At 41.3% G+C, this 22,227-nt stretch overlaps 1 protein-coding gene across 1 annotated transcript in view; it reads left to right on the top strand.

Annotated features, from left to right (window-relative positions):
• Positions 1-8,958, top strand: part of RNASEH2B (ribonuclease H2 subunit B) — a 69,890-nt gene extending 60,932 nt beyond the window's left edge. The window contains exon 10 of the mRNA XM_047079327.1: positions 8,135-8,958. Coding sequence (XP_046935283.1) covers positions 8,135-8,167 — 33 coding nt within the window. The 3' untranslated portion in view covers positions 8,168-8,958. The remainder of the gene's footprint in view (positions 1-8,134) is intronic.
• Positions 8,959-22,227: the final 13,269 nt, after the last annotated feature.

Here is a 22,227-nt window from a genome sequence, read left to right as displayed (position 1 = left end):
GCTTCAGATTCTGTGTCTCCCTCTCTCTGACCCTCCCCTGTTCATGCTCTGTCTCTCCCTGTCTCAAAAATAAATAAACGTTAAAAAAAAATTTTTTTTTAATTGTTGGAGTGTCAGTATTTTTCTTATGGACCCTAAAGATATTCTATAACTTAAAGACATTCTTGTTTGTCCACTATATTCATTGTTAATTTTTTTCTTGACCTGTAAATTGTCTTTAATTTTGTGTATGACTTTTTTGTCATGCAGATGGTTTTGGTTTTTAAGTAGACGTGTGTGTGTGTCTGTGTGTGTGTGTGTGTGTGTGTATAAACTTTTCCTTTATATTGATGTTATACTTAGAAGGATGTTTCCCTTTGCAGGAAGGTTAACCACTTATTTTCTTCTAATTTTTCAATAATTAATTTTTTGTTTTATATTTAATACTTAAATCATCTACAGAATTTGTGTTTAAATGTGCTGTGAGATAAAGTTCTAATTTAATTGTTTTCTCACCTGTTTATTTTTCCATTGGATCTGTTGGATTATTTTGTCAGGTTCTAAGAATAAGCTCCAATGAGATTTCTATTGAGATGTTGTTAAATCAGTAATATTTGGAGACAAACAGATGTGTTTATAAAATTCATTGTTGTTATTCAGGCATGTAGTAGTTTTGCATATTTCCTAAAATCCTAACCATACCTTTCACTAACATTTGGTTCTCCATCTCCATATAGGTTCTAGATATTTCTCTTAAGGCATATCTCTAAGGTATTTTTGTTGCTATTAATGAAATCTTTTTTTTTTTCCTTTAGTTAGATCTTCTAACTGGCTATTTTGTGGCAAAGTTTTACATTTTTACATATTTATCTTTTAAATGACCAATTTACTAAACTATTAATTTAAATATTTTTATTATATTCATATTGGGGTTTTGATGCATAAGATACATATCTTCAAAAAATTGTGTGTAACTCTAATTATTATATCTCTTATATCTTTTATGTCCTTTTACATGGGTTAATACCTGGAACAGTTAAAGTATAATAATGGTAGTCATTCTAATTTGTGATTTGATTAATGTACGTTTCCATTAATTCTGACACTAGCTGTAGTTAATATAAGGAATGTCTATTTTTTAAATTTCCTTTCATACTTAGTTTCCTTAAAGTTTTAATTAGTAATTGGTGTTGGCTGTTATCATATCTTTCTGGCATCTCTTGAGATGACAAGAGAGTTTTTATCACTATTGAACTGTACTTGAGTTCCTACCATAAGTTCCACCTGACATTAGATAAAGAATACCATAGTGTATGCTTTCTATGTGGTTTAGCCATGTCAGTTTGTTTTTCTGGGCTTTTACTTAGAATTTTTGCATCTGTATTCAAAAGTAATATTGCTGTTATGTTTAGCATTAGAATTATGCCACCTTTCCATATTGACCAATGTTCTGGAAGGAATAATTTTGCATAGGAATATTCTATTATTGAAACATATTAAAGAAAACGTTCGATAAAACCACCAAGCACTGAGACTTCTTTTTCATTGTTGTTACAGTCTTTAATCTGGAAGAACTTCCCACCTTTTCTTTGTCTTACTTGATCGTGACATTATTGAATACAGGCCATTACTTGGTAGAATGTTCTGTACTTTGAGTTTGCCTAATGTTTCCTCTTGATTAGATTTGAATGATACCTAATGGGCACCCACGGAGGTGATGATGTGTCTTTCTCATTGCACCGTATCAGGAGTCACAGTGTGACCCAATACCAATGATGTTCACCTAGATTAAGGTGGTGGTAACCTTTGATACAGGTTTATCCACTGTAGAGTTACTGTTTTTTTTCTTTATAATTAATAGATAATTTACAGATAAATACTCTGGGATTTTTAACTACACTATTCCTCATCAAACATTCGCCCACAAGGTTTAGAATTGACTGGTGATTTTTCTAACTCCTTCATTTCTTCTATATTTATTTCTTTTTATTTAGCTGGCATTTTTAAAATAAGGAATAGCTTTCCCTTCTCTACTTATTTTTCATCTATGAATTTGTATCAGTATGGACTTGCAGATTTTTTACTTTGCCCACTGTGTTATATTAAATCATTTTGTTGTTCATATCGTCCCAGAAGGGCCAGTGGGAGCCCCTTTTAGCTGGCCTCTGTATCTTCTTGGTGTGTTTCTATTATTCTTTATTACTTCCTTTCTTCTTCTGTGACAGTTTATTCCAGGCTCTGGTACTCCTTCTGCCCAAGCCATGAATCAGCCTTTTTCCTAAAAATCCAGGGTTCCTTATCATGGAGAATGGTATTTAGAAACCAAAATCTAGGCACAAAATGTGCTCATTGCTTCTATCAATCGATGTGCATGGTTTTTGTGGATTTCTCTCCTACCCCCAGTTCACCAAGAGTTTTGATCAGGAATGGGTATTGAATTTTGCCACATTTTTTTTCCTAATTTATTGAGATGATCATGTAGTTTTCCTTTAATAGAGGAATATCTCTTAATATGTGAAGTATAATGATTGATTTTGGAAAATTAAAATATCGTTAAATTCCTGGGAAAAACCCTACTTGGTTTATAGTGTATTATTCTTTTCACATACAGTATTGTGTTTTACTTCCTAATATTTTGTAAATGATTTTTGTATCTCTATTCATGAAGGATGTTGGTCTGTGGTTTTCCTTACTTGTAATAATTCTGTCTAGTTTTAGTGTCAGAGTAAAACTGACCTTAGAAAATAAATTGAGAAATATCCTCTCATCACCTATTTTCTGAAAGAGTTTATATGAGATTAGTAATTGTTGCTTCCTTTTATGTTGGACAGAATTCACCAAATGAAGCCATTTGGGCCTGGAATTTTCTTTCTGGGGAAATTTTTAATTACTAATTCAATTTCTGTAATAGATAGAGAGCTATCCTAATTTTCTTCTGTGTGTGTGCACCAGTTTAAGTAATTTCTGTCTTTCAAAGAAATATGTGTTTCATCTGTATTGTCAAGTTTATTGACATAAGTTGTTTCTCATATTTTTATTATCTCTTTTATATCTGTGGATCTGTAGTGATTTTCTTTTTTCATACCTGATTGGTCGTGTCTTTTTTTGTTTTTGTTTTTGTTTTTCTTTTTGTTTTTTGGTTGATCCAACTAAAAACTTTTTAACTTCTTTGATCCCTTCAAAGATTCATTGTCTTGTGGTTTGTGTGATTTCTGATGAGACATCTGTGATAATTTTTGTATTTCCTCTAGCTTATATAAAGCATGTTCCCTTGGGGCACCTGGGTGGCGCAGTCAGTTAAGCGTCCGACTTCAGCCAGGTCACGATCTCGCGGTCCGTGAGTTCGAGCCCCGCGTCGGGCTCTGGGCTGATGGCTCAGAGCCTGGAGCCTGTTTCTGATTCTGTGTCTCCCTCTCTCTCTGCCCCTCCCCCATTCATGCTCTGTCTCTCTCTGTCCCAAAAAATAAATAAATGTTGAAAAAAAAATTTTTTAAAGTGTGTCCCCTTTCCTCCCTGGCTTCTTTTAAGATTTTTCTTTATTGTTAGTTTTCAGCAAGTTGATCATGATGTGTTGAGGTGGGTTTCTTTGTGATAACTTGTTTGTGGGCCTATCGAGCTTCTTGAATCTTTGAATTTGTAATTTTTTTATCAAATTTGGAAAATTTCTGGTCAGTGTTTCTTTAAATATTTTTCTGCTTTTTTTTCTCCTCACCCCCCTCAGCTTCTAGAACTTCATCTACATGTATGTTAGACCACTTGATAATAGCCCACCAGTCCTCTCACTGAGTTTCTGGATTTTGTTTTATGTTCCATTTTAGACAGTTCTCCCATTGTGTTTTCAAGTTTACTTTATCTTATACTGTGTCATCTTCCATTAGCCTCAGCTAGTAAATTTTTATTTCAAATATGGTAATTTTCAGTTATGGATTCTCCATTTGGTTCTTTTTTATGTCTTTCCATTTCTCTTCTCAAATACTTCATTATAGTTACAATAGTTGCTTAAATGTCCGTGTCTACGGGTTGCATCATCTCTGTCACTTCAGGGTCTCTTTCTCTTTCTTTTTTTCTTTACTTTTTAATTTTGGAGTGATTTTAAATATATAGAAAAGTTGCAAAAACAATAGAGTTTACATATACTTTTCACCCAGCTTCCTCCTTATGTAAACATAGTATAATGATCAAACCCAGGAAATTTACAATAATGCAATAGTATTAACTGATTTACCACCTTATTTGAGTTTCACCTATTTTTACATTAACGTTTTTCTATTCCAGAATCTTTTGAAAACAATTTTTAAGTTTATTTATTTTGAGAGAGAGACAGAGTGAGCAGGGGAGGGGCAGAGAGAGAGGGAGAAAGAGAATCCCCAGCAGGCTCTGTGCTTTCAGCATAGCGCCTGACGCAGGGCTTGAACTCATGAACTGCAAGATCATGACCTGAGCCAGAACCAAGAGTCAGACGCTGAACCGACTGACACTCCACGGCTCCCTAGGCGCCCCTCTACTCCAGAATCTAATCCACCATCACACATTGCATTTAGTTGCCCTGTCTCCTCTGATTTTTCTAACATGTGAGTCTCTCAGTCTTCCTTTGTCTTTCAATGACTTTGACAATTCTGAGAATACTGGTCAGTTATTTTGTAAAAATGCCCCTCAGTTTTTGAAACTATGCTAATATCCTGTTTTTCATGTGATCATTTCATAATACTAAGAACTGATGATTCTAATAACTACTCACACTGTATAGCATTTATGTATTTCTGCTGTTCTGAGCACTTTACATATAATAACTCCTTGAATCCCCACAACAGCTACAGTCGTAGGGCAGGGTGACATAGGAGCCAGGATAGTGACGTCTAACCCAAAGAGCTTACTTAAATCTCTTGGTCCTTTGCTTCTGTTACTTAACGTTATTTATCTTTTTTGATTCATATGCTGAGTTCAGGGTAAGCTTCAAAAACTTCTGCAAACTATAAAACCACTTAGGTACTTACACAAGAGCCTCCGTTTTCACCAAACCATACATAATTCTGAAGCGGATATCAGAATTACCAGCGTTCTTTTCTTTTTGATGTCTGGTTTATCTTCGATTTAAATGTTCCCTGTACCCCGGCTCTCAGGCTCTCTCGTCTTTCGAGGCTTATACTTCTCTGGTCCTGCGCTCCCGAGGAGATTCTCCTCCATCCGCTTTAATGTGGATGTCAAGTGGATTGTGTTGTGTTAGTTCGGGTGTGTTTCTCGTGTGCTGTGCCCATTCCCAAGATCATGTTTCTCTCATGAGGAAACTTAGGAAGACACGAAGGCAATTTGGAAGTGAGACACTAAAAAGCATCCCTTTACTTACCCAATGTACAGTGTTGCTTTTGTTATATGCGAACTTATGACACTAACAGGAAACAGATATCTGAATCTGTAAAAATGTAATAAAGTGAAAAGTGACCAACAACCACCGTGTTTCCAACTGAACTAAAAAGTTTTAAAAAGTAGGAATAATTGGTCTAAAAAGACCGGTTAATTTACAGTAGCTGGATTATACTGTCCCTGGAACCTGCCTTAACTCTGTGGGCCCGGGAGCAAATCACTAGCTTTGCTGGCCCACAGCCGTGTGTTCCCTGTGAAATGAGTGTCGATCAGTGAGTCCTTTTATGTCCTTCCCTGCAGTTGCTGCTGGGTGGGGAGCCTCAGCTCCTATATACCCAGGAGAAGAATGCTTCAGAGTTAGTATCCATCCAGTACTTAGCATGCATCAGGCACTCCTCTGAGTTCTTTAAGTGGATTATCTTACCTGTTTGACTGGAAGAAAGTCTGAAGGAAACCTGCCAACATGCTCGTTCTGGCTCTTGCGGTGTGCCTGGTATAGACTTGTCTCTTTTCTTCATTTTCCTTAGATTACATTACCTTGCAGCGGAAAAAAAAACCGTGAAGAACACCATTTGGGGGAAGTAATAACAAAGGCTCACCAAGTGCTCAGCAGATGTTAAGCACTTTTCACGTGGATTTATGTGATTGATCCTTCCAGAAACCGTAGGGCACAATTGGTTATTATTTCCCCCATTTTACAGTTGGAAAAGCGAAGTTCACCTTATGTGCCTGAGGTCACTCGGCTGATAAAGAGCTGAGCCAGAAGCTCACCTCAGGACCCTGACTCCCAGACCAAACTCCCTCTCTCCAGAGGAACTGACTTCCATCACACTCTAGGAAGTCATGCCATCACTAGATTTGAAAGACAGTCTCCTCACGTGGTTAGGACGGACTTCCTCCGTTATTAAAGGTGATGGAACTTGCTAGACGTCCTCCCACAAGCCCTCTCTCCAGGACTAATGCAAGCTCTGGAGAGCTCCAGAGTCAGCTGCATTGAAGAGTCAAACCTCTCTATAGAAGACAAAGAGCTCCTGGTCCAGGAAGGGAGGTGTACTGGTATTTTCCTAGTGTCCTTAGAGGATGGCCACAGGCTTTGACTCGTCTGAATAATGGGAAGAAGCGATCAGGCTTATACACCTTTCATACACTGGTGTTTATACACTGCTCAGGGTCATTAGACTGACAGAGCGGTTTCCTACCTTGTGTTTGAATAGCCCTTTATGGTTTCCGCAGCCACCACTTATCAGTAGCTGCACTGATCCCTACAACAACCCTCTGACGTAGACCAGAAAGGGAGGGTGTCCCTGTTCCATGTTGGTCACGGTGGGTGGCACAGACTGAAAGTGGCTGAGCCCACCGCTGCCCTTTTACCCTCCGGCCCAGGCCTCTTTCCTTTCAGCCTACCTCAAAGATACCTTATTCATACTGTTGTGTGTGTGGCTTTATGGCCGTTTCTCCTTCGCTAGTCTGTTTTAATCGTGAGTTTTATCTTAAGGAAGGGACACTCAGATTTCCTGGGCTTCATCTTCTTGCCGTATTCAAAACGGGTTCTGCAGGTCCGTGCATCCTCAGCAGTGGTGAGCCAGAATTTAAGGAAAGCCTCTACTTAGCTGGTGCCTCTGCACGTCAGATCTTCAATTCAGCCTCAGCATTTTAGCCTTTCCTGTACTTTGGTTAATAAATGTTATTTTGATGGCCTCACGTTAGTCAAGCCCGTGTGAGAGGGAGGAAAAACACCATATGTGATTTATAGAGGAATCGACTTCTTCACACATGTTAGAAGAGGTGTTACCTTACACGTGTGTTTGAATCAGAAGATGTGTAAAGTTAAAGTTAGTCGTGGTATTTGCTCTTTGAAAAGAGAAAAAAGCCAAGGGACAAGCGCAGACTCATTTATTCCTTTAAAAACGTATACCGAGCACCTGCTACACGCCAAATGTCCTGGGCGCTGGAAATGCTGTTGTCAACGTGGCCAACAAAAAACACCTGCCTTCAAGAAGTTTCTGGTCTGTGAGCAGAGAGGTGGGCGTGTCATGTGGTGCCAGGGCTATGGCAGAAGGGGAAGGGAGGGTGATAGTCCTGGGGAGGAAGGTGCTTAGGGAAGGTCATCCCCCATTATGGCACGGAAATCTGATTTCCATTAACTTAAAAAAAATCTTTGAGAACACAGCTCCAGAATAAATGATGTTTGAACTTGGACACGGAAAACAGCGGATCGTAATTACACGTGTTCAGAGTCAAGTCTTCTTTAGGGACGACAACTTCCGCCAACAAGTCTATAGATACCTATTTTTTATACACTGGAGTCCACATCAGGCCTCCCACTGTCTCATAAAAGGATCTGCGTTTAACAAAAAAGAAAGGAAAAGGCAAAGAGTAGAAAGGATTTAAGAATCATTCGTCGTAGAACCTTGTTTTCATAGGGTTTTTTTTTTTTTTTTTTTTTTTTTTGCTAAAATGATGGTGTCCATTCCATAAATTCGGGTGAACTGAAGATTTCGTCTTTCACTCCATTTGAACAGTGGACAGAAAATACGCTTCCTCCCCACCCCTGCTCCTGGAGGAGACTAATACTAGCTCCAGAAGGAGCTTGGGGATGGAGGCTGGCCACGACGGGAGCCCTGGTCCTTACCTGAGGTCTTCCCTCAGAAGCAGAAGTTTAACCGCTGCTGTTTCTCAGAACTAGAACAGCCCGCCTCGCTTTTCTGTTCTAGAAGGTGCAGATAGTGCTGGGGGTGTCAGGTGACTGCTTCTCCTCGGCGGAATACAACATATGTTTTCCTTTTCTCTCTAGGTGGCAGCACAAAGACAGAGAAGGGACAAGTGACAGCCGTTTCACTCAAAGCTTGGCTGCTTCTTCTAGAACTTCAGATACTCTCAAAGGGCTAAGACTGTTTCTTCTGCGCCTCCTGGAAATTCTCCAAATGCCAAAAGGTGTATTTTAAAGAACTACCCACTGATGATTCATTTCTTCTTTGACTGCTACCGCCCGTCCATTGGTTAATGGCATGCCACCCTGGAGGCAATTCCGTCCCTGGAACTTGAGAGCAGCCTCTGGGTGTGAATCCGCCTGGGGTCTGAGGAGCTCCAGCCACACCGCCCCTCTGCCCGCAGCCTGTCTTCTCTTCCACAGCCTCGTGCTTCTGATTTCAAAGCAGTGGGAGGAGAAGGCTCTTTGTGAGATTGGGGTCCTTTCGAAAACCTGACCATGCTGGCCTAGAAGTAATGCTTCCCTGGGGCCAGGTGAATGTGTTTTAGGGATGTGTGTGCCGACCATAAGTACTTGATTTCCACACACTAAAAGCTCTGTTGAACCAAGTTTCTACCCTTACTTAAAAAAGAAAGAAGGGGAGGGGAGAGGAGGGAAAGCCTGACTTTTCTTTACTCTTTATTAATTTGTCAGCTTCTTCTAATTCAACGTGGTAGCTGAACATGGGTATCTTACGACCTGCTGGAGTTATAAACATTGACATTTTTAAGAGAAGCCTAGTATGTGTGTTATTACTATTTTTAAAAGTGAGGACCTAAGACATGGGGGAAAGTGGCAAGTACCTGCCAGAAAGTTTCATGGGGAAATCGATGCACAGTGAGTATGTTGTAGGGGGCAGTGGAGGGATTTGTGCAAAGACACCCAGGGATTTGAGCGGGCTCGTCCACCGGACACACAAGGGGAGCAGAGTAGAAGCCACTCGGTGATCTTCCTGCATTCAGACAGGACCCCGAACCTCTTCTTCTTGAAATAGCTTTGTTTCTGATTCTCTAACTCCAGCAGGTAAGTAGAGCCTGGTTCTGGAAAGTACTTTGTAATTTTTTTTACACATCTCCTTCCACACAGAGAAATTTGCATTAACCTCGAAGGACTTTTAATATTCCCGTGCTCTGTAGTTGGTACGTGAGCCGTCCTCTTCAGAAACCCAACTCTAGAGAGCCAGCTGTGGAACGAGGGTGTACTACAGGCTTCCAAGAGGGAGCACTTGGCAGAAATCACCTGTTTGGAATCCAGGCCATTTGGGTAAGAACTAAGAGCCTGACACCTAGTTCAACATACGGTTGTAGAGTTAAAACCTGGCCTTTTCCGTCCTCTCCTTGCATAATCTCAAGCACTGTCCTTGGAGGCCAGTGTATATTTTGGCCCAGAGCAACTGCCAGCCCTGGAGTTTTACTGCAAAGTGTGCTATGTATCCGGGAGCAACTCGGTTAGCCTCTCAGGACCTCGTATCAGGGCAGGAAAGCCAGCGGATGTGACAGCTGTCCCTTATCTCTTTCTCCTCCAGAAAGACACTGCTGGGAAACCTTGCGTGGGCACCAGGCTCCCACATGGACGAGGCTTCCCCAGCTTGAGAAAGTCTTGTTGGAACAGTTCTGAGTCTTCCACTGGGTCCACTTATCAATTGTGTCCTTGTTCCCCTGCTGCTTTCTTTTCTCCTCTTCTCCTCTCCCTCGCCCTCTCTGTCTCTTGCTACACACACACGCGCGCACACACACACATACACACACGTACACGTACAAATACACACACAAATATCCACACACACATATGTACACATACAAATACACACACACACACACACACACACACATACTACCTCAAATATAACCCACTCCTTGGTGGCCAAAGTCATGAACACGGGTGACACCTAACTTGTCCCCGGAAGCCCCACTCTCTTACCTGCGCCCCGACCTCATATTTCATTGACCTCGGAACTGTGAAGAACTACCATCACTTTAAATTCAACACACCTAAAATTCTAAACATTCATTAACTTTTTAATCTTTACGCAGCAATTCATGAGACATTCCCAAAAAGTTTAAAAGACAAGAGAAGGTGAAAACAATCCCTACCCTCGCCACTGCTCAGGCTCCTCTAGGTGGCTGTTTCATTGGCCCTGAACCAACTTCTTTTCTTAGCTGTTCAATTTCCAGTATCGAGTTTCTACCCTTTTCCAGCTGGCAACCCCACACTCACTTTTCATGCAGTCTCTTTCATTGTTTCATCTACGTGGTTTTAATGTCATATACTTATAAATGCCATATATATTGTATGTTACTATGTTGTCTTATTGGTTCCTTCTTCAGAAATATTTCACAGGAAAACTAAAACTAAAGTAGATCAATGGCACTAAAACCCCAGCACTTTCAAAAAAAAAAAAAAGCCCATTCCTCCACACGCCCGCTGCCCCCAGGTTTAAGGCTGTTGCCCACCTGGATTGTCGGCAGTCTTGAGGGTAGAGACCATGTGGCCCGTGTCTCTAGTCCCCACAGAGCTGAGCATGTCTCACGTGTTCCCCGCTCAGTACAGGAGTCGCCGATGCACAAATACAAGGAGATCCTCCTTCCTCGTCAAATTGTCAAGGACTTTTAAAAAACAGTCCCGCGTAGAGCCAGAGAGGGTGCTGGAAGTGAACACTGCTGGGAAGAATATAAAAAAGGACTTCGGGAGGCCGAGTGGGAAAATAATATCAAAGGCCTTCAAATGCTGCATTCCCTTTGCCTCAGCTGTGCCCACCATGAGCCACAGAAGAAATAATCACGAATGTGTACAAAGATTCAGCCACACTGTGTGACCCCCTCACTGGAGAAAGAGAGAGAGAGGAGCATGAGAAAGCCTGCACAGGATTTCTCCCGACCACCTGTGTCTTTGTCCCTTATGATCTGGCTGTATTCTCTCCATATGCCGCTCGCTGTAATGAATCTTAGCTGGGAATACGGCTATTTGCCAACTCCCGTGAGTCCTTATAGCAGATCTTCAAACACGGCAGTGGTCTTGAGGACTCTCCCAGCACCATTGTGTCCCCAGAAACTTGCACAGTATTTGACATTTATTAAGTGCTTTATTATCTATTTTTTAAATGAGAGTGAACATGACTTCAGAGGGCTGGGGCTTAATCTATCCTGTGGAAATTCTCAAAAGAACTAAGAAATATTATAATTTATTAACTATATCCCCATGACCCAAATAAAGAATGCACAAACCTCCCAAAATGGAATAAGAAATGATTCTGGAAATTTAATACAGTCAAAGCCAGTCAGAATTTTTTCTCAAGACAATGAATTTTCTGTGTCTAAAGTCGGGGGAGGCATGGGGAGCAATGGGCTAGAACCTTCACTCTGGCCCAGATGCGTCTTCCCTGGCTTTCCTGTCTCCCTGCTGCCCCACCACCCATTGGCTATCACATAGAGTGACACTCAGCGTGGGGAGCAGTGAGTGCGTCCCAACTTCGACTGCGCGTTGGGAATCATCTGGAAGTTTTAAAACACAATGACGCTGGGGCCTCTGCTCTAGGAATTCTGATAGAATTGGTCTGAAGTGTAGTCTGGGCACCAGGATTTCAACGTGCAGCCCCCCCTGACACCCACACTGCCCTTCTCCCCCCGCCCCCCAGGCCATGTTTTTTTGACACTCATATTTCACAAGGCCCAGGCTTCCAGTCAAGGCCAATTTATCCTTATTTTTGAAAGACTTCTTAAAACTTCTGTTTTCTGGCGTCTTCGCTCACAACCAATAGGCAGGCACACTGATAAGAGGAATAAATAACACCTTGTAATCTCAACAGGGCAAGAAGAGGGGAACAGTTAGGACACGCAGTTAGAAGAACTCAAAACCATCAAAATCAGGATGATTTCAGAGTGGGTCACTCCTAAGAACATCCCTGTAGGGCTGAACATCCTTCGTGAGAACGTTGTGTTCAACAGTGAGCGGTCTACACCACCACTTAGTGCCATGCCCATCATACTACCTCACTTTACGTATAAGCTGAGGCCAATTAATTTTAATATTGGTTGTATTTGGCAAGAGCTCAATATCAGTAATAAGGATGCGTATGTTACATACTGTCTTCCAGTAAATGTAAACCCATGCATTTGCTATTTTTAAACTTTTCTCTAGGGAAGACCGCAGACTATGAGGCGCAGCAGCTGTTGATTGGCAAAGCTGTGAGCTCTCCTTGCAGGACCCAGCATGGCTGCTCAGGGAATCTGGGAGCAACGTGTGGTAAATTGGGTGAGGTCAGGTTATCCGGGTCTTGAAAGCCAGGCAGAGGAGTTTGGCTTGGAAATGGATGGAAACGTAGGTTCTCAAACAGAATAGAAGAGCCACAAAAAGAGATACGGATTGTGGGATACAGACTGGAAGGTTCCATGGCGAAGGTGCACCTGAGCTGGGATGATTGGGATCTAGGCAGGTGCGGCCTGAGGCGAGGCCCCAGGGAGAGTGAACTGTCCGTGCGCGCGCAGATTGCATGCGCCCCAGCCCTTCCTCAGGATGAGAAGCAGATGAGAACTCAGGAGGAAACAGTCTCAGCACCTAAGGGCTTGGAGAACCTCTTTGGGATCTGATTTCACTTTTCTCTGCCTGGTGCCATGGCCTAAAGGTGGCAGCGATAATTCCAAGTTGAGTGGTGGTTCGAACCCGTGCTCCAAGGAGACACCACAAAGGCTAACAGGTCTGTGAGGCGCACCTATCCAGGGGCCCTGGAGTCGGGCAGGCGCAGGCAGGGCCCCAGGAGACCCCATCTTTCAGGCGCGGAGGAGGAGTCAGCTTTCAAAGCCCCTCAAGTCAGCTCTCCGTTGTTAAGCCCAGAGGTAAGTAATCACTAAATGGGCACTAATCATTTTACTGCTCATTTATCTTCCCTGGCGATGTTTTTCAACACAAGTGTTTATATTTCCAAAGAATAAAGACTTGTAAGAAAGGGTAGTGGAGGTTATGGCTGCAGGAAACTGGCTCCCAGTTTCCTCTGCTGACAGGTTTATAAGGCCAAGGAAGTTCATAAGGTAAAAAGAATTTCTAAGCAAATGTATTTTGAGGAAATGAATTTTTCGCCTTTTTATTCTTTTAATAAACATGAAGGTTATTTGCATTGATTTCATTAGTGAACAATCAAAAACGGTCGAAATGAGGTATGGAATAGTTTTTAAATGTGAACCAAAGTACCGATGGGTTTTTTGTTTGCTTTGTCTTGTTTTAAGAGATGAGCTCCGTGAAAGGTGCCTTGGGTCTTCTAATATACGTAGTTTGTCTAGTTTAAAAATGGCTGATTTGGCTTAAAATTAAAGTTTTAGTAAATGAATACAGTGTTGTTTAGAATATAGTTTCCAGAGCATTAGCCTGAACAGGCATAATGTAGTTACCTTAACACAGCCTAGATGTGGCCATTGGGGGATTAATAGCAGAGTGGGTCCAATTAGCTTGGTTGCATCCATGATTGTATCAATATGATGTGTATTAAGACATCTGGTCTTTTAAATAATTACCGTGGAGATGGGACGGAAGGCAGGGAAGCAGAAGGCCTTAGTGACTGGGAATGTTACCACGGCCCATGCATTTCAGGCAGGACAGGCCTGCACACCAAAGAGAATTGCTCTAGAAAGAGCACTGAGCTCCAAAACCAAGAAGATGAGGATTTCTGTCTTGGTTCTGTCATCTTGCATAAGTTATCCAACCTCTTAGAACCTCATTTTCCATGACTCTAAAATGGAGCCGATAATAATACCTGCCCCCGTGAACATTAATGTATGTTAAGTTCCTAGCACAGAGCCAGGCAGATGGTAACTTCCCTGTACAACTTAATTCTCCTCTAATTCAGGGCCCCAAACATCCCCCGCTCCAAGTTTCCTCATGCCCAAGTTTCACCGCTAGTCATTAATTTCTCGGAGTTAAGCCTTGGGTTGTCCACTCTGTCTTAAGGCTTTAGAGATCCTTTCCCTTCATTGGAGAAATGAGGTCCAGGGAGATAACTTGCCCAAATGATAAGCTAAGGAAATGTCCTGAATACTTTAAACCCATCTTGAGACTTCAAAACATCACATGCTCTGGAAAGTGACTCCCGTATTGTTTTTCCTTAAAAGATTTTCGAAATTAGCTGCTTTAATCCTTTAGACTGTTGGCATTGAATCTGAAATATGAATGTCCATGAACTTTTCTTATAGGAGTGTAAAGATGGAAGGTCTATCTGTCTCTCTCCCTTCTCTGAAGTTGTGGAACGCAAAAGTAAAATAAGAAATGAAAATAAAATACCCATTTTCAGCAAAAGGAGGAGGGAGCTAAGACTAAGAACAGCAAAATAGAGGGAAGGCCTGCAAATGCTGGAGAGCAGGGAAGGGGAGAGATGAGCACGTGGCTTCAAATACCAGGATGAATCAGTAAAATACGTTTGTTAGAAGGGCACAATGAGGTGAGGAACAGAATCTGGGGCTCGTGTTTTCCTACAGAGGGAACAATGTACAAATAAGGGTGGCAAGAACTTTCTGGACCCAATTTGGTTGTGATAAGTAGAAATGATGGGGTTAACACACACACACACACACACACACACACACACACACACACACACTTGCAGGGAAAGCCCTATCTGCCAGTAGCAGGAAAGAGAGGAGTTTTTTGAAAACCCTACTGCTGCCTGTCTTTATTGGCTGGGGAGACTAGATCTAAAACTCATGCACAGGGGCGCTTGGGTGGCTCCGTCGGTTAAGTGTCCGACTTCGGCTCAGGTCATGATCTCACAGTTCATAGGTTCGAGCCCCGTGTCGGGCTCTGTGCTGACAGCTCAGAGCCTGGAACCTGTTTCCAATGCTGTGTCTCCCTCTCTCTGCCCCTCCCCTTTTCACGCTCTGTCTCTGTCTCAAGAATAAATAAACATTAAAAAAAAATTTTAAACTCATGCACAAACTCTTGATTCATAAAAAAAAATTCCTACTAGGCTTGGATGGGACCCTGCAAATATTTGGTACAAGAAAAACTCACTGGCTCCAAAAGCGAGACATCAAAAAGAACCCACCCAAATTATTCCAGAGACTCAAGACATAAAACAAGATCAGGAAAAGCAAATGGCAGATAAAATGTTGCCAAAGAGCAGATGAAAATAGTATAAAGTATTGTACTACAGATGTGAAATATTTAGTGATGATGTCACCTCTACAAAGTTGGGGCACAACGCAGAGGCACAGCCCTCCGTTAGCAGTGACGGCAAGACAAGAGACCGAGAGTGAGCTGGCAACATCCAGGGTAGAAATGGAAGAAAAAATGAACCATCAGAGAAAGAGGATGAATTGGGAGAGAAAATGGATAATAATAAAACATAGGAAGGAGCTTAGAGGGTCAAAATGAGAAAAGCAAACAAAATGAAATGGATATGGGTATAGAAAAGACGTATTAAGAAGGACACAAAAGTGAGCATAATATTGAATTTAAAAACCTGATAATAACTGTAATTTTTTTAAATGAAATAATTTTAAAATACCGATGCAAAAATACAAAGCAAAGTTCTACCGAGTAGACTCAAGCAACTCCTTAAGAGAATAGTATAGCATGAAAAAGTGGCATTTATTCCATGCAAAGATGGTTCAATTTCAGGAAGTCTACTTATATGAATTCACCATATAAGTGATCAAAGAAAAGAACTATGTATTTATCTCTTTAGGTGCTTTGAAGATATGTAGTAAAATTAAATTTCCATTCTTGATCTAAAAAATTCAGTGAAATAAGAATAGATGTGCACCTGCTAGGATAAGCCAACTTGAAAGTCAACATATGTTTAAAGGAGAAATACTGGGGCTCAGTCAGTTGAGCATTTCTTGATTTCAGCCCAGGTTACGATCCCAGGGTCTTAGGATTGAGCCCCACTTTGGGGTCCATACTGAACATAGAGCCTGCTTGGGATTCTCTCTCTCTCTCTCTCTCTCTCTCTCTCTCTCTCTCTCTCCCCCTCTGCCCCCTTCACACTCACGCTTTCTCTCTCTCTCTCTAAAAAATAAATAAATAAAGTGGAAATACCAATATTATCCCTACTAATGTCAAGAATAAGCTAAAAATGTTACAAACAGGAAAGAGAAATTAGACACAGAAAAATTGAAAAGATATAAAATTATCATTATTTGAAAATTATATATTTGTATTTTTGGATGTCCCAAGAGGATTATCTGAAAAAGATTCTGAAAATAAAACTTGAGTAAGGTGGCTTAATATAAAATCAATATATAACTTTCAAAAGCTTTCCTTCATTTATGCAGCCGATTAGGAGATGTAATGGAAGGCCTTTTGACACTTAGCATAACAACAAAAAAGCTAAAATAACCAAGAATAAGCCTAAGAAATGTTCCACATCTTTATAAAACAAAAACTTTAAACTGATCCTGAAAGACACAAAAGCAGTTTTAAACAAATGCAGGCATACCATATGCTTGGATAAAAGGAGTGACTATCTTCAAGATGGCAAATCTCCCTAAATGAAATCTCCCTGTATTGTAATTCCAACCCATATACTGCCAGATTATGTGTGTAACTCAACAAGTTGACTCGAAAGCTCACGTAAGAAAATAAGTTAAGACGAACATTCAGGAGAATCCTTTGAAATAAGAATAACAAGACACGGGGTGCCTGGGTGGCTCAGTCGGTTGAACGTCTGTCTGACTTTGGCTCAGGTCACGATCTTCTGAGATCTCATGGGTTCGAGCCCTGTGTCGGGCTCTGTGCCGTCAGCTCAGAGCCTGGAGCCTGCTTCGGATTCTGTGTCTCCCTCTCTCTCTGCCCCTCTCCTGTTTGCGTTCTGTCTCTCTCAAAAATAATAAACATTAAAAAAAATTTTTTTAATAAAAAAAGAACAAGACGTACACTAGCCGTCTCACGTATTAAACTATAGTTCTATGTTACAAAAATTAAGAGTGCAGTAGGAAATGAATAGATGATAAAGAATCAGAATAAACATACTACGGGTAGACCTAAATGCATACTAAAGCTTAGTATATGATAAAGGTAAAATTTCAAATCAGTAGCAAAAATATGGATCTATTTCATACATGATTTTAAGACAAGTAGCAATTTAGAAAAAACAAAGTTAGATGTGTGCATCAGGATGAATTCTAAATGGATCAAAGATTAAATGATAAAAGATAAATGAAAGAAATATGGGAGACTTAAAAATAGAATTCTTCCTGGCAAAAATCAATATAAGCAAAGTCCAAATACAAAATAAATGGGAAAAACTATTTGTATCTCATTTCACAAAGACCCAAGTTTCTAGAAACTGAGAAGTAAAAGAACAAGCCAATAGAAAAATGCACAAGGAATTGGCACTTTAAATGAATGGAAATTCACCAAATTGCAAATGCATCTGTCCTTTGACTCACTATCCGGTTCTGAGAATTTATAAACCTGCAACTGTGCAAAACAGTATATAGGTAAGATTATTCATGACCTCATAGGCTGACACAGCAGAAGATTGGAAACAACCCTAATGTGTGTTTATAAGGGGCTAACTAAATAAATTATGCATAGCTGCACAATGTGTTCCAGTTATCAGTTGCTATAGCCAGATGACCCCAAAATACAATAGTTAGAACAAAAACACATTATCATCTCTCAGTGTCCTGTGGGTTGACCGGACTCAGCTGGGCGGGTCTCACTTCGGAATTCTCGAGGGGTTGCAGTCAGATGTTGGCTGGGCTGAAATCATCTGAAGCCTCCACGGTCTTCATTGCCATGTGTGGTGCACAGGCCAACATAGCTAAAATAGCTGGGACTGGCTGAGATCTCTCTGCACACGGTCTCTCCACATGGCTGGCTTGGCTGCCACACAGCATGATGGCCGCAGGGTAGTCAGATTTCTCCCCAAGTGTCTTTCCCCCCAAGGGGAGTGTCCCAAGAGGCAGGAGGGGGAAGCAGCCAACCTCTTCGCTCCTGACCTACATGCACGGCCTCACTCGCACTGTGTTCTGTTAACTGAGCAAATCACTACGACCGGCACGTCTTCCAGGGGAGGGAAGTAGAATCTACCTCTCGGTGGGAAGAGGAGCGAAGAATGCGGGGCTGTCTTCAGTGTGTCACCTCATGAAAACCTACACAGTTGCAAGAAGAAGAATGAGGATGTTCTCTAGATACCGACATGAAAAAATGTCAGGTTCTAGTGTTAAGTGAAAAAAGTAAGTGTAGAACCATGTAGATAATATCTCTTGGGGAAGGTAGGTAGGTGTGGGGAATGAAAACACCTAAGTGTGTGTGCTTCTAGTTTCATAAAGAAAATATTAGTGAGAAGTTAATTTCAAATGCTGATCTATAATGACAGCAGTGGGTGGATAGGTTCAGAGATCGGAAGAAGACATCCTCACGTATGCCACTTTATGGTATTATTATTATTATTTTATGGTATTACTTATCTTGACTTTTGAAATAAATTGGAAAAAAAATGCTTAAAGAAATCCGAAGATGCTCCACCTTGCTCCTTTCCTCAGGGTGCCAGAGCTATCTGGGGACCCGTGGAATGGACTCTGCTTTGACAATCCCATTGGTTTCCAAGAAATCTTCATCTCACCATTGCAATAATAAAGATCAACCCAGAAAATAGTCCATTTGGCCACATGTTTAGTTATGGCTAATGGCCCCTACTAGTAATATTGTCCCCAAATTCACTGCCATATTTGAACTGGCCCGGGGGTATGGAGAGGGGAGTTATTTTTTCTTCCCTGTCAATCCCAACCTGCCATTTAAAATGCAATGTTAGAGGTGCCTAGGTGGCTCATTTGGGTAAGCGTCTGACTCTTGATTTGGGCTCAGATCCTGATCTCACGGTTGGTGAGATCAAACCCTGCATAGGCCCCCGTGCTGACAACACAGAGCCTGCTTGGGATTCTCTCTCTCCCTCTCTTTCTGTCCCTTCCCCACTTGTGCTCTTTCTCTAAATAAATAAATAAATAAATAAATAAATAAATCAACTTTAAAAATAAATCCATCCATCCATACATAACATGCAATTTTCAGATGTAGGAATCGTCAAAAGAGAAGTTCACCAGTGGCACGTTGGTTCATGAGAGCGAATTGTTAAACATTCAGGAGTTTCCCAAGCCGTTTGCGAAACCACTGGTAGCTTAAAATCAACCACGGTGACTACTTCCAGCACATATAAACAAATCAGCTAGGGTCAGGCTGCAATGGGCATATGAATGAAAAACACAGGGGAGTGTGGAAGAACAGGAACCGGAGGAATGCTCACTTATACCAGGGATCAGGCAATGTGGCAAATGGAAATTATATTTGGCTTCATCAGTGAGACTTGGGGGTTCCGCTTTTTCTATTTCTGTAAGAAACCGTACAGACATGGGCCGTTAAAGGATTTTTCTTAAATGGTTAACGTTTATTGCACAGTTCCGTGCCCGAGACGCTATGTGTTTTGCAAGCATTATCCCACTAGCCATCCTAACAACTTTCTGAAACAGGGACTATGATGGTTGCCATTCTACAGATGACATGAAGGGCCCAAAGGTGGAAAGTGACTTGCATAAGCCAATGAGCCACAAAACCAGACTCCAAACCTGGGTGGCTTGGCTCCAGTGCCCATTCATTTAAGCAACGTGCTATAAGCCCTTTACATTATTCCTTGGAAAACTCAGAAACTCATGATGAAGAAAAAGAAAGTCGGCCATAATTCTAGCTTCTAAAGATGACTGCTATTAACATGTTGATCTAAATCAGTGGGTTTCAACTGTTCCTTCAATTCCGATCCATCTGAGAACTGTGACTCACTTCTGTGAGTGACTGTGGCTCCCTTTGAAAAGATTTTCTCAAGGGTGTGAAGGGTGTAATCTGAAAAATCCCACATGTGTTTTTTTATATGGTCTGCTTGCTGTCTCATTTTATTTCTTCTTCCAATAAACGGCACGGTTTTTCAAAGTTCACATTGTCCATAATCACGTATAAAGAAAGTTGATATGTTTTTACTAGAATGATTAATGGAAAGCTTTCCTGCACTGTTGCATTCCCACTGTACCCTCATTATACAGCAATCTGCTTTACTTTTCTTAAGATGCTAAGTACTGTGGTGATATGCACACAGTCACATACAGAGTTACGATACCTAGATGACCTGAGAGCCAGGTTCATATTGAAACACACACACACACACACACACACACACACACAATTTTTTGGAAGAGATGGGTCAAAATCAATTTTGATTTTGCCAATCATACTCACTTTGAAAAAACTCACAATCACAAGATGACCATAATATTTACAAACAAATGTGTTAGAGACAAGAAAAGAGCAAAACCAAAACGTAAAACAACTTTTTTAGTCAGAGGTGGTTTTTTTTAAAAAAACTTTCAAAATGGTAAATGGTTGAACCTGAAAAATTTTTAGAGATTTCTCTGTGAACTGATTTATTTTTTGTCAAATGTTTAATTAAAAATACTTTTGATATGGGGGTGCCTGGGTGGCTCAGTCGATTCAGTATCCAACTTTGCCTCAGATTATGATCTCATGGCTTGTGAGTTCGAGCCTCGCATTGGGCTCTGTGCTAACAGCTTAGAGCCGGGAGCCTGCTTTGGATTCTGTGTCTCCCTCTCTCTCTACCCCTCCCCTGTTCAAGCTTTCTCTCTCTCTCTCTCAAAAATAAATAAACATTAAAAAATACTTTTGATAGGTAAAGAACATACAATGAAGATGTTAAAGTTCTTTGTGGAAAGATATTATAGGCTAACTAATCATGGACACTAGCCAGTGTCCAGTTGGTTAGCTATGGCATATATTTTGAGGCTCTTAACCTCTGTTTTAGCTCTTTTTTTTTTTTTTAATTTTTTTTTTCAACGTTTATTTATTTTTGGGACAGAGAGAGACAGAGCATGAACGGGGGAGGGGCAGAGAGAGAGGGAGACACAGAATCGGAAACAGGCTCCAGGCTCTGAGCCATCAGCCCAGAGCCCGACGCAGGGCTCGAACTCACAGACCGCAAGATCGTGACCTGGCTGAAGTTGGACGCTTAACCGACTGCGCCACCCAGGCGCCCCATAGCTCTTTTTGATTTAAAAGAAAATTAATGTTTATTTATTTATTTTGTGGGGGGTGGGCAGAGGGAGAGGGAGAGAGAGAATCCCAAGCAAGCTCTGTGCTACCAGTGCAGAGCCTGACATGGAGCTCGATCTCATGAACCATGAGATCATGACCTGAGCCAATATTAAGAGTCAGATGCTTACCCAACAGCTACCCCAGTACCCCAGCTTTTCTTGGTTTTTAATTAAAAAATTTTTAATGTTTATTTATTTTCGAGAGACGGAGACAGAGAGACAGAGCGAGAGCCCAGGAGGGGCTGAGAGAGAGAGACACAGCATCTGAAGCAGGCTCCAGGCTCCAAGCTGTCAGCACAGAGCCCAACGTGGGGCTGGAACCCACGAGCCGTGAGATCCTGACCTGAGCCAAAGTCGGACGCTTAACCGACTGAGCCACCCAGGTGCCCCGATTTTTTAGATTTTTTAGTTCCTGATTTTTAATTAGTATTCCCATTTTCTTTGCTCCTATTTTTCCTCCCTTCGGTCCTTAGTGCTTGGTCCCTATGACACAAGTCCTTGCTGGGCTCATGGGTTCCTCAGGACGGCGGGCCCCACCCAAGGGATGAGGTTCCTGCTGCTTTGCTGAGCTCCTGAGTGGCCCGTTCGCGAGTGACTTTGTAACTTCAGTCTCTTGTGCTTGTCACTGGTGTTTTCAATCCTTTTTAATTGAGGTCTTTATGTAAGAGAATACTTTAATGATATTTTTTCACTTCTGCAGTGCAAGCTTACCATTCTAATCTAATACCTTCAAACAAATGTGTTCAGCAGAAATGAAAAAAGTAAGACTAATTTTCCATAAGCAGAAATGTAATTTATTTCCTAGCCTATGACAAAGCTAACAGTGCAAAGAGTTGTCAGTCTCCTTAAATGTTCTACCCTCGGACAGGGTAGAACAAGTCATGATCAGAGGGCGACGTGCGTGTGACTGGTGTTTACTGATCACCAGCAAATTAGTAAACCTTTTGCCTCCCGCCGCCTCTGGTTTTGTTGGATTAATGTTTTCTCCCTGTCACGGTGCTTCAGGCACTTTCAAAGTGGCGTTTGCTGATCTGAGAACGCGTCAGCGATTCCTAT

This window comes from Lynx rufus, unplaced genomic scaffold (assembly GCF_022079265.1).
Source record: "Lynx rufus isolate CCGP_SWC_20201006 ecotype Redwood Valley unplaced genomic scaffold, mLynRuf1.p SCAF_1, whole genome shotgun sequence".
Taxonomy (NCBI): domain Eukaryota; kingdom Metazoa; phylum Chordata; class Mammalia; order Carnivora; family Felidae; genus Lynx; species Lynx rufus.
This window is presented reverse-complemented; position numbering and strand designations above follow the sequence as displayed.